At 39.5% G+C, this 13,311-nt stretch overlaps 1 protein-coding gene across 1 annotated transcript in view; it reads left to right on the forward strand.

Moving 5' to 3' along the window:
- The window catches only part of LOC144753513 (VPS10 domain-containing receptor SorCS3-like), a 2,605,581-nt gene that overhangs the window by 2,519,756 nt on the left and 72,514 nt on the right, over positions 1-13,311 (forward strand). The window contains exon 25 of the mRNA XM_078641177.1: positions 1,646-1,751. Within this exon, the coding sequence (XP_078497303.1) occupies positions 1,646-1,751 (106 nt within the window). The remainder of the gene's footprint in view (positions 1-1,645; positions 1,752-13,311) is intronic.

Genomic DNA, 13,311 nt, shown 5'->3' on the forward strand with positions numbered 1-13,311 from the left:
GCACAGCTAAAGGCTGTGTGCAGTAGGGGATTGTCTGCATGTAGGGGATTGGGCACAGGTCTCCTGCAAAGGGTTGGTTGCAGGGTCTATCCAGAGGCTGTATGCAGTGTAGGCTTGGAAGTGTGCGAAGTTGAATGCAGGTCACCCGTCGGTTTGGGAATAGGAACTGGTCAGAAACCACGCCCTGGAACCAACTTCAGGAACTGGCTCTGTTTCCTTGTGAGAAACAATATTTTGCACATCCACCTGAAAATTAATTTGCATCAGAGCCAGGACTGGTGGGCCATCCCCTTAGATGTCCTCTCTCCTTCTACAGTTCCCTTTTCCTTTCTCTCCTTATTTATTTATTCGGGCCGCTTAGGTCCTTCATTAAAATGTGGTCAATGGTCAACTCGCTTATTTTTCTGAGTGTTCAGCCACACCCTACGCTCATGAGTTACTCACTTCCTGTGGAATGAACCACATTCTTCATCGCTACTGCTGTCATCACATTTGCAATGTCTAGTTTTTTGGGCTATTTTTTCTTGCAATTATATGGTCACCACATTTGGGTGGTAGTATTTTTACTTTTCTCTTTACATTTTCATTTATCCTTCACATGCTTGCAAAATAAAGCAAACACAAAACACAGCACACATGCACTAGCTTGACAAGTCTGAATTTATTGGGTTTACCAGTGCTTTTGCATGTGTTTCTCAATGTAAGAATAGCCCCTGTACCCCCGCGGTGCCGGGGGGATAAGCTCTTGGGAACCCCTACAGCACTGTGAATGTGTGTCAGTCCCCTGTCCTGAGAGTTCCTGGCTGGGTCTAGAGCATGGGGTACCCCTCCATGTACACTGCAGGGGAGTCCCCTCCTTTTCTCTTTACTATCCTGGCGCCAACAGTCTCTCTAATTTATAATGTAGTTCAACTGACTTTGACATAAAAGTATCCACAACGTTTTTTTAACCGTAGATTAAAAAAAAATATGAATATTAATTTATGCACTGCTTCTTGCACACACCCATGTCTATTATTCAGATAACAATGCTATCTCTGGACGTATCGCATACATCCTTATAACGATTGGTAAAAACATTCTCCAGAAGCAATCGGAACGACTTTCAATCAAATACACAGAACAAAATTTGTGCACAAGAAGAAGCAGTGCTTCCTTTTGACATTTTTATTTTAGATTTTTACAGTCTTACATATAGGAAACACAGTATTTATAAACTAAGTTGAGTGTATTCGTTGAATAAGATTGTTTTTAATTGCTGCTGCACTGTAACAAAAAGTGTGAAGTTGAAAATGATGTATTGCTCTTTGCAGATGGTAGCTGATCTATCATCAATGCACGATAAGTTATTGTGTGATTAGCAAAATACCTGAACAGTAAATCATAATTTTCTTACAGGAAGCAAAAGGACACTCCCATACTGAGAAAAACAGTCGATTATCGTACACAATGTCATCCTCTAATGTTCAGTAATTTGCTCAACCCACTGATGAGTGCTTCAGAGGCTGCTGCATTGTACATGACCTACAATGTAATGAGTGCAAACCAAGGATACGTCCAGAAAATAACTTTAACATGGCTTAAAAGTCTAATGTAAAGTGATTCGTTGACAAAATATAACTAAGTGATTCATTTTGCCTTGCAGCACCACTGGTGGACTCCAGCTCAGGACACAGCAGCTCTGCAATGCTCATGCTTTTGTCGGTGGTGTTTGTTGGCTTGGCGGTTTTTCTAATCTATAAATTTAAGAGGTAGGTGAGAACGCCTTTGTTCAGTTGCTATAGCGTAAACATGCGGGGCTGCTGTAAAGTGATGAGTGTGTACAAATTAGATTCCCATGAAAGTTTACTTGAGCTTGTGTGTCTCATCATTGTCAACACAGCTAGCTGCATGCTAACTGCATTGTTTGTAAGCTGCAAAATAAACAGGTTAACCCCTTCGCCGCCGGGCTAATTCCCCCGCGGTGCTGGAGAGACGGGGGCCGTGCGCAGCGCCGCGGTGCACGTGACAAGCTCAGCTCGTCAGGCTGCACTGTGGTGCTGTGCTCATGACGAGCTGAGCTCGTCACCACCATGCCCGTTTCTGTGGAATGCTCAGCACAGCAGGGGAATTAGCCACGCGTGTGAGCGCCGCGGCGGTCATGATGAGCTCAGCTCGTCATGAGCACAGCGCCACTGTGCCTCATGACGAGCTGAGCTCGCCATGAGCATGCAAGGAGTTAAAAACATGACAATAAGTCAAACAAGCATTGAAATAGTATCCCGTCCTTGCGTCTGATTAGTATTCCCAAGGTTGCCATAAACTATAAGGAAAGAAAGAAAATTGCCTTATCGCCCTAGGATCAAATGGCAGCTAAGACCGAAGCAGCTGGTGCAGTAGACATCTCACAGGTCCAGAAAATGCCCACTCCACAGACTGCAGGAATGAGAGGTACACCCCGGTGGCCGGTTCCTCATGCTTCAAGTGGCCTTTAACACGAAATAGTCAAAAGACATCTGGCTTCGACAAAGACTGACTTCACGTAGACTAATGTACATGCTTTTAAGTTCATGCTTATACTCAGAATGAATGTGTATATACATCAGACTGACATCATGCAGCACCCTTAGAAAAAAAATTAACTTAATGTTCTCTCCTACATTTGGACCCACTAAGAAAGGGTTATTACCAGTCATTTAGGCCTTTCGAGGTAATCCAAAACTTTTTACCCATTATTTGTTCAACACAATATTGTGTATTTATCAAAAATTCAATATAAAAGAGATATGTGTTAAAGTACCTCCTACCATACATGATATGGTTATTGTAAGCCACAGAGGAGTTCCATAACTATAAAGTGAATAAGGCTAAAGGATGATTCCTTTATTAGGTTATGTAAGTCCTAGGTGACTTTCAATATCCTTATCATGTATGTCAGGGGGTGCATTAGCCCATGTAATACATGGTCACACCATCACCTTTCCCACAAACTACTTAAAACCTTGGTGCGTAACTCTTTCATATGAAAGAATGAGCATATTTGAAAACATAAACAATACAAATAAAACCTCTAATGCAAAATTAGACACATCAAAAACCTGTGATGTATTTATTGCAAACAGATATTAGAAACAGTTTAATACAAGTCAGTTTAAAAAAACAAACGTATTTGCACGAGATGGGTAGAAACATGGATAACTATTCTAGCTTTTCTCTATCTAAGGAGTGCAAAAAAGATTTTCTGCTTGTCATTGTAAACTATTAAAATAGGGAAGAAGAAGGAAAAGCAATGTTCTGTTTTCCTTGCTGTAAACAACTGCTTCAATTATGATCTGTGACCTGACCTGCCTTTCACCTAGATTGCTGGCTCTGGCAGAAGGCAATGTGAGGTGAGAACTCGACTGTAATAACTTTTAATAGTCGACAATTCTTTGTAATCAGTGACAGAGTGTGTCACAAGTAGTTGAATATAAAGAAATTAGAGACTGACGTTCATACAGGGATTAGAGAATCCCATACATTATAAGAATGATTGCAACCAATTACTCGTTTGCTCATACGCCCCGTTGTACATTAAAGTATTTACAGTATTCAAGCTGTTAATTTTACTTCATGGTTTTGTAAAGCACAGATTATATTACTATATGAAAGAAAAGCTCATTACAAAGGACTCTAGTACTAAGGATGTATTCCTCTGCAAGAAAACTCTTCTATTTCTGCAAAACACACTTTGTATTCAGGCACAGTGAGATTTCTTTAGTTTAACAAGACACTATTACAGATATGGAATATTTTCTTACATATGTTTAAATTGTGATTTTTATTCAAAGGGATATTGGTTGTTAGATTGCTTTCCACCTGTTATCTTTGTCTACTCGAACTGACTGTACTTATGAACAATGGGGCAGATGTACAAGCCCCCTGCACCACTTTTGTGCGAATTTTAACATGGGAAAAGTGACGCAAAAGTGGCGCAAGGGGCTTGTACATCTGCCCCAAGGTATTTATATGCAACAAATGCCTTGGACGAAACAACACATCCCAGGTCTCCTAGAAATGTCGGGGTGCTACACATCCCTGGCATACACAGAAATGCCTATACACGAATACGCGACTAAACATGTTTTTTTGTCATTCAAAGCGGTCTCCTTTCTTGGCACCATAACACTGTCATGAGGAAAGTCAGAATGTCTTTGCAAGAAAGCAGGATTCCCAGTTCCTTCTCAAACCCGTAATCGCTATTACATTTTTTGCGCCTTCTATGCTGCCAACTACAGACTGATACATGGCCCCTTGGCAGTCACATTGAAAATACATTATTAACTGTCTGCAGATATATCTCCGCATTAACTTATATGCTTGGGACAGCCATTTGCAGTATGATGTTAATGAAGCTCAGCGGTAGATCAAAATCGAGTAGCAGTTTAACTGCACAATGCTTCTATCAATTTAAATTCTGTAAATGAGAGTCTCTGTCAGATTGGGGAGTATTTTGCATACTGTTAAAATGGAGGACTACGCACACTTTGTAAGCTGATTAGTTTCATGCATTCATGTTATACACGCATTTACTACTTCTCGCTTCTCTTGAAATGGAGAGGACAAGCATACCATTGCAAGGGTCATGAACAGGAAGGTTGTGAACATTTTATGGCCTGATCTAGGGATGAACAGTATTGGGAATTCTTGCAAAAATTACCAGTGGTCCTTTCCATCCTCCGTGGCATTACTCCACCGTATCTTAAAGGCAGTAGAAGAGGGACAAACAATAGTAGAGCCTTCTTCACTAATGGGACTGTCACGTATAAGTGTTTAGGAAAAAAGTAGCAGATCAAACACTTAATCTAAGGTGAGTCAACGAATTTTCACAAAACTTGCATTCAAGGTGGGAAACCTCCAAGCCTGCAAGAAACACTTGAACTCAATGCACTGGCAATGTACCTTGTCAAAGCCGCTCATGGTGATAGTCATATTACCATGCCACAAGTGCATGCTCCAGCTTCTGTTAGGAAGTTTCTTTCTCTATTAAGTTCCTCCTACCATGTGGAGGCAGCTACATCCACTGAACCTTTTACAAAGACAATCCTTGCATCATCTTACAAACAGTGTCATCCTCCACTAATGTGATGGGTCTCAAAGTTTCCACTCATTGTGGATGGAAACATTTATAAAATCTTTAAATTAGCCCTCATTCTAAATAGCTTTTACACATTAGATTGATGCAGATATCGAATGGATTGATATGCAACAAACCTAATCATTACAGCATACCAAATTAATCCTTTGATCAATATATTTTGAATTTTTTGAACATATCTCATACAGTCGAGCAGTCAGCTGGCACCCACGACTTCTGCCTTTGTGAGCCTTTAGTTGGAGCAAACAGCGAGGGTGCCTCAGCATCACTTAATTAAACTGGAGGCATGGGGGACCTTGAATTGACAATAAACCAAGTGGATAATAATCGTGAAGTTAATGTTTAAAGCCATGTTCTCTTGATTCAAGGCAGCTAAGATGCCGTGCCTGCAGGTCCGGACTCCCAATTTGTTCCACTCAGGCCTCACCTTTGTTCTGCGCAGGGACAGCAGTGCATACAATATGCTCCAGGGATTCATTTGATTTGCGACACCCTCTACACGCAAGTTCGACTGACGGGTGCCGCCATAAAGGTAGCTGTTTCAAGAAAAGCAACTCACTCATCCTAAGGGACAAGAACCTTTGTTTTAGATGTAAGGAATACAAGCAAATCAAGTGTAGCAGGGAAGGTGCCAGCTGATACGAATTGATTACTGCCCATGCGTGCTTCCTTTTAGCTTTGAGCTTGCTGTCTAACAGGCTGTAGCATAGTTGGGTGCGCTTATTGATACTTACTTTGAAAGCTTTTTACGCAGAATTGATAGTCCAGAGATCATCTGCTGATACTTGTAACCCACATTCCTTCCAACATTGCAGCTAAGTTGGGACCGTTAAGCTTTTTGGATTGCCTAGAGAGGCTGACTTGGAGAGTCGTGGCTTTTATGGAAATTTGTGACAATGTTTTGTTAGTGTGCCCCTTGAGTCGATATGGAATCCTAGGTACCTGTATGTTTTGCCAACTGGAATTTGAATGTTGTCGTATGACCAGCCACCACTTCTATAATGCTTCCTACCAAGTATGGCCACTTGTTTTTTTTTTTAGATTTGTCGCCAATTTGTTTGTGGTGGCATACACGTGAAGGGTGTTTAACAGCCATTGCAGTCTGGCTCTTGTATGACTTAAAAGAGCGTGGTTGTAAGCATATAAGAAATTACAGATCTGTGCACCACCAATCCTGGGGTATGACTATTTATTGTGTCCAGGTCTGCTGAGAGGTTGGCTAGAAAATGATTAAAAGGCAGCGGGGCTAGCACACATCCCTGTTTCACTCCCCTTATCATCTGGATTTTTCTAGATAGGAGTGAATCAGGGCTAATCTTAACTTGAATCCAGGTGTTGGTGTGAAGCTGGAGGATTAACTTCAATATTTTGGCCGGTATTCCGGAAGTGGATAGCTTAGCCAAAAGAGACTCCCTGGGTATGTGGTCAAAAGCAGCTTTAAAGTACACAAAGCAGCAGTGAGAGATGCAATCACTTTATTGATGAGAATGGATAAAGCTAGGAGGTTGGTCAGTATGCCTGAGGTTGCCACGAACCCCGTTTGATTGTTAGGTAGCAGTCCTTTTGAGTCAGCCCAACTCTTCAGGTCTTCCAGCATCAAGCTGGCGAAAAGCTTTGCCTTATTGTTCAAAAGTGCTATTAGCCTTTAGTTACTTGGGGCTGATTTTGAGTCAGATTTATGGATAGGTTGAAAGATCACACTGTGCCAAGAGTCTGGTATGTTTGAACTCCATAATGAGTAATCAAACAGGCTGACTAACTACTTGGACCAGAAGGGTATGTTCTTTTTGGAAGGGGCATGTGGCTGGCTGTTTATGCATGGAGCTTCGGCGGATCTGGCTTTAGATAGAGTTTTGGCCAACTTTGTTGGAGAGAGGGAGACTTCTTCCATTGAGTTTTCCAGCAAGCCTTGAGGGATGTCCTATCTTTTCTGGGGAAGTATTGTTGCTGGTAATGCCTTCCACTCTTGCCCCTGGAAGTGACTGGCAAGGAAGGTTACTGAGTCATTCTCAGCGATATTTGCACTTCCTATGCTGCGGTTTCGACCAGATTGGTTGTTTAATGCCCAGAATTTTCTGGGATTCCAGCTCTTGCTTGTGTGAAGGAAGGAGCACCAGAGGTGTTAATGTTGTTTTTGTTTATTGATTCGACATGCCCATCTGAAATTCAGCAGATTTGTAGCTCTTCAATGAGGAATCCGATTCTTGATGTCTCCTGGCTGCCCTGAGAGAGGCGTTTCTGATGTTCGTTAGTGCTCTTGTCTGAGGGGAAAGTGAATCCTGAAATGGCTTAATCCAACGAAATGTTGTGGTGGCAGGTTAAATTGCTTCTAAGGTGATCACAGAAAATTGCCCAGTGATTTACTAGGGAGATTGACCGCTGGTTGAGCTGTGATATTCATTGCTAACATTCTCCCATGATCGTTGTACTGATGACGTTGGACAATCTTAGATGTTTTAGGTTCTCGGAGTGTATTCCCGTATTAGTAGGTAGGGTAGATTCATGATGTTCTAACCTCAATGGGATGGTAGTGACCCGAGGTCGATGATTGCTATCCGAGCGTGTTATGATACTGTAATTTTCTATGTATGGAAGTAGCTTCGAGTTACAGATAGAATAGTCGAAATAGTGAACTAATAGTCGAGATGTGGCCATTTGTCCTGTGGAAACCTCCCATTCAGGGCAATAAAGCCCGCACTACAGAGTTGTGGGGCCCAGTCTTTCCCTAGGCTACAGCATTTTTGATTTAAGGGTTTTGCCTGTGTCTCTAATTCTGATGAGGAGGTTAAATTAAATTCCCCGGTGAAGAAGCAGTCTGCGTGTCTAATATCCCCTGCCAAGTCGCACAGAGCGGTGGTTAAGTAGTCGAACTGGGACCTTTTTGTTCTAGAATTCGTATTAATAAAGGCATTGAGAAGTATCATGGCACGCTTTGGTCTCCACAAGATGATTTTGATTCCTAGGAGCCAGTTCAACTGAAAATCTAGTGTTTCATTTGGGCCTTTTAATCTGGTGGCAGTGCATATTGACAAACCCCCCTTGGGCCTGCCAAATTTCTGGTCTCTTACAGCTGGCTTCCAGTGTTCAAGGTAGCCGTTTAAATTATGCTTTTGTGTGGCCCAGGTTATAAGAAAGTTGTGTCCAGAAATACATTTAAAAATCTCTGGGTTGTTTATTTTGTGATGGAGGCAGCTAATTTTCCAAGAACATATGGTTCATGGGTTTTGCTGGGGCGTGGTGATAGAGGATTCGGAGTGTAAATGGAACCCGTTGTTATCAATCATTTTATTGAAAATTACCTGATGTGGAGGCTATGCATTATGTCAAGACTGTCTTTTGGTGCACAAAGCAGCTGATAGCCAATCCCAGTCTTGCTCTGGATTTGATGTGAAGGGAATGGCCCAAGAAGTTGCTTTAGTGACCGTCTGGCCTTGGGCATTTTTTAGAATTGCATTCAACTTAAGACTTTTTTCAACTGGGGACCGGCAAGCACTTTGCGGCAAGAGTAGTGGAAGTGCCAGTGCGGGGTGGGGGGTACCTCAGTTTATGATAGGGGTGGAATTTAGTGCCTCATTGGCAGAAAAGTTCAGAGCTAGTTAAGAGGGCACGGTCCCAAGTATTGAATTGAATGTTACCTGGGTAGCATCTGACAGCTATGAGGCCCTAGGAGGGAGGAATTCAATATACTTAATGTCACTGGAAGCTAGAGCATCAAAGCCTGTATTTGCCTTAAGTAATTTAATGATGTTACACCTTTTAGGAATATTGTGCTGGCCTTTTGATTGGAATTCAGGAATAAGTGAATATTGGAGGAATCACTAAATGGTTCCTGTTTGCGGTTGTGTAAGGTGTCTGTGTCAGATTTGTCCGCTATAGAGCCATGTAGGGTTCTGTTGCAGGACACATGGTTTGCTGTGGATGCAGACTGTCCTGTCAAACATTCACCAAGTGGCCAGCGCTGTTTAATGAAGGTGCCGTTTAATTGGTTGGATCCAATGCTGGTAGTGATCCAGCGGCCTATAGAAAATATATCATAAACAACGCTACCCAACTTCATAACCTATAAACAAATTTCTACACTAACTAATGGACCCATTTATAAACATGACATATTTGGGCCTACTGAATCAGGTGGTCAGAATAAATCTATATACACATTATTTACAAACTATATACAATTTTATACATCTGCGGAAGGAATATTATCATTATAATAAATTCTAACCATTTAAACGACCACCATTGGCAATGGGATCTAGCTAATAGTAACCTGCACTTCTGAATAACCAAGACCAGCTTGTTTGTCAAAAGTAAGATTTTATTTACTAAGTTATGGTATTTCAAAATGTAATTTTATTATTGTAATTTTATTAGCATTAAAGTAAGCATATTTGAAAAGCTTCATGAGAAATATACAGTTTAAGTAAGGAAATCAAAGTTTAAGTAAGAATTTAACAGTTTAACATTTCTAAAGCCTAAGTCCCTAGCTAAGCTAAATAAATGGAAAATAAAGTAAAGTTCTTTGAGGATTCTTACGTGCTCCACACAAAGTCCAGCAGCACTTCACCCTCATCGGAAAGTCAGAAAGCAGCAGCCAGCCCATCCCTAAGGGCATGACTTTTTATACCTTTCTATGCTAGCTAAACTAAGCGAAGGAAAGTTTTCAAAAATCCACGAAGTCCCATTGGTTGAGAGTGACAAGTGACATGTCACCCACATTTCAAAACTTCCATTAGGTCACATTTCTTAAAGACCATTGTCTTTTCCGAATGCAACCAGGAGCTTCCTTGGTTTGCAACAATTGTAAAATAATGTTCTCACAGTGTTCATTTCGCTTCCGCGGGTGCCAAGTTAGAGCTGACAAAATTGTCTTTTATCACGTATTTCCGACCTTGGCCACGTCCGACAAAATGGTGACAGCACGTCAGATTTGTTTAATGAATGCAGCTTTGACGAACACTTTTTCAGAATGGGCATCTCGTGACTTGTGCAGAAGTAAATTTCAGCTTTTAGCAAACTCGAGCAAACTAGGCCCAAAAGCAGGCAACTTATGCTTTCTAGTAATAAACAAACACAAGAAAAGTATTAATGTAGGAAATAATGTTGATTCTGTATCCACCCTAAATTTACTAAATAATTAACCCTCCCGATTAGTCTAATGTTACCTAGCAAATGCAAACAAATAAAGCAGCGTTTATATCTACCAGTCTTCACGAATCCATGAAACTTATGTGCACCTAGAATAGTAGAAATGACATCACATAGACAAGGAAAAGCAAAATAAGCACATGCCTCTTTTAGATTTGCAGCAGTTAGTAATGACAAAAACGAAAACAATAAATTATTTTATTAATTTGCACGAACAAAAAGATGCAACACTTATGCACGTTTATGAGCACACATGTTAGTCCCCCCATGTGTAAAGTTTAATCTAGATTGTATTAGCAAAATACATCACAAATCATTAATATTATTATTCATGTTATGGAAATGTGACTTTGCGAGTTTAAACAAAATTTTGTTTTCTATCTCGCTCCATCAACTCCCTCATCTGGTGATTAACAAATCACCACACCAACACCCAAAATTTTGTAATTTAAATTTCCGAGAAATTGATTCAAATTCATTTGTATCAGTAATCCTAAAAATCTGTTTCTGCATAATCTTTGGAATTAGCATAACGCTCTCTATGTAACTCCTGTAATTCAATCTCCCTTTCTTCTTCTTTTCTAAGTTTATAGATTCTTTTCTTTTCTTTCAACTGCTTCTTCCTTTTATGCAATAAACAACCTATTTTTGTCAAAATAAAAATGAATACTATTATAATCAAAGGTGCCAAAATCTTGCCAAGAATTGAACTACCAATATCATGAAACCAATTTTTAATTGCTTGGAATCTTTTTGAAAGTTTCCCTGTAAAATCATCTTCTTCTAAAGGAATTATTTCTGAATGCATTTGTGTAATGTTTTTAATGTACATCTCTATATTCTTACTTTCATCAGGTATATATGTGCAACAATGTTGTACATGTAAAATGCCACAGACTCCTCCCTCTTTTGCTAGGAGTATGTCTAAAGCAAGACGATCTTGAATCACCATAGATCTGATTGCAACTACTTCAACATTCACTAATTGGAATCCATCAGCTGTGTCTGTTGACAATCTGTCAACAATTGTGGACAATTTTCTAATTCTCCCTGCATTTAGGGTTATACCAACAAAAGGTATTACTGCTTGAAAAATATCTCCCAGAACTTCTGTAAAAGTTTCTCTTTTGACTCTATTTACATAATTATGAATTTTGAACAATCCGTCTGAATCTCTATCAACATGAAACACTTTAGGAAAAACAATTCCCACATAACAAGTTCCATACCAATGGTCTGGAAGGTTGTAGTAGGCTTTGTCACCACAAACAAAATAAATCCCAGGGAAGATTGGATCTTTTCCACCTTTGAATCCCCAACCTCCCAAAATCTGATAAGTATCTTCACAGTTACTTGCACCTACAAAATAATTATCAAAAAGTGTATTATCTCTTCTAATGCAAAGCTTTCCACTAACTGGTTTATCTATGTGAATTGCAACATTTTCAAGCATTTTGCCATTTAATTTCTCATCCTCTTTTTGCCAGAATTTTGACTTAGTCTGCTTGACTAATTCATTTCTTTTGTAAATTGCTCTTCTCTCCTCAACCATATTCAAAAATTTCTTTCCCTCAGCACTCAATTTGCAGGTTAGATTATTCTTGTAAGCATACTCGTAAGTGAGTTCGTTAGTAACAAGGAAAAATTCTCTCATTTGTTTGGCTTTCTTGTGCTTATTTAAAGCACCCTCAATCTTTATATTCGCAAAAATCTCGTCAAAATCTGAATAGTAATATTCTAAGCGTCCAGTTTGATAAAATAAGCTAGTTAACACACTACATGTTACACCATATGTGAGAGGAAGCATATTGTATGTCACTCCCTCAGAAACAGAAGCAGGTAACTTGACGCAGACATAGCAGTCTTTTGCATCCATTACCTTGACATATTCACTCAAAAGCTTTGTGAATGTATTACTTGAAAAATCACTAATAGATTTATCTTGATGAATGTTAGGTTGATGATCAATAACTTTAGCAGATGCACTATGTTTAGTTTGACTAACCAAAGCTTTGCTTGTCATGTTAACTTTGTGTAATTCTCTATTCATCTCTAATGGGATGATCACAGCTAAAACTAACCAGAGCAGAATTAAAATGAGCAGACACACCAGAGTCATCTTACAGCATCTCTTAAAAACAGAACACTTTGAAGTGCTCTCCTTAACATAAGGCATTTTTGGTTAGTTTTGCCTTAAAATTAAAAACAAAATTTATTTTAAAATTTCTAAGAAATAAACTATTTATACCCCCCTTTTAAAATAATTTTATTTTTAAAACCCTATACAAGTTTTCTTCGACCTTATGTCATACATAAGATTTCTTCAACTAAACAGTTTTTCTTCGACCTTATGTCAGCTAACAAAATTTCTTCAGCCTTTTGCCAAATTAAAATTTCTGTACTTCAATCATTGTCACTAATTTCCTCTATTTCATTTTCTTCTTCACTACTACCATAAATGTCAATAACAGGTGGAATTACTAAATAAGTCCACTCAGGAGACTTGTATTTCTGGTTTGGTCTCACTATTCTTTTTCCTTTTCTCGACACCACTTCAATTTTCCTTCCAACTCCCACTTCCTTTCCAGGACTCTTTTGACTACTGATTTCTTCAACTTGCTCTTTAGGTTTCTTGATCAATCTGACTCTTAATCTTCCACCAGGCCAGTAGTCTGCTTTTCTCACGTATATCTTCTTTGGTTCTGAAGCATTTGATTCTGACTTCCAAGCCCTTTTCTTTCTGTTTTCACTTTCACCATCCACGTCACTTTCTTCAGTTTCGTAGTCTGAAATTTCAATTGACTCAGGAACTTCTCTATTCGGCAGTTTTACTCCTTCAGGAACACTTCTCTGTTTTCCAATACTGGTACTTGGTAATTCGTCTTCTTCTTCTTCTTCAATTACCTCCAACTTCCCAGACTTTGGATTTCTGTTCCTTACTTCAGAGCTTGTTTTCTGCTTTTCGATACTCTCCTGGTCTGAAACTTCTTTTTGTTTCGCTTCTCTGTCTTCAATATAAATAACTGAATCCTCAGTTATCTTTCCTT

The sequence above is a fragment of the Lissotriton helveticus genome, chromosome 5_1 (genome assembly GCF_964261635.1).
Source record: "Lissotriton helveticus chromosome 5_1, aLisHel1.1, whole genome shotgun sequence".
Taxonomy (NCBI): Eukaryota; Metazoa; Chordata; class Amphibia; order Caudata; family Salamandridae; genus Lissotriton; species Lissotriton helveticus.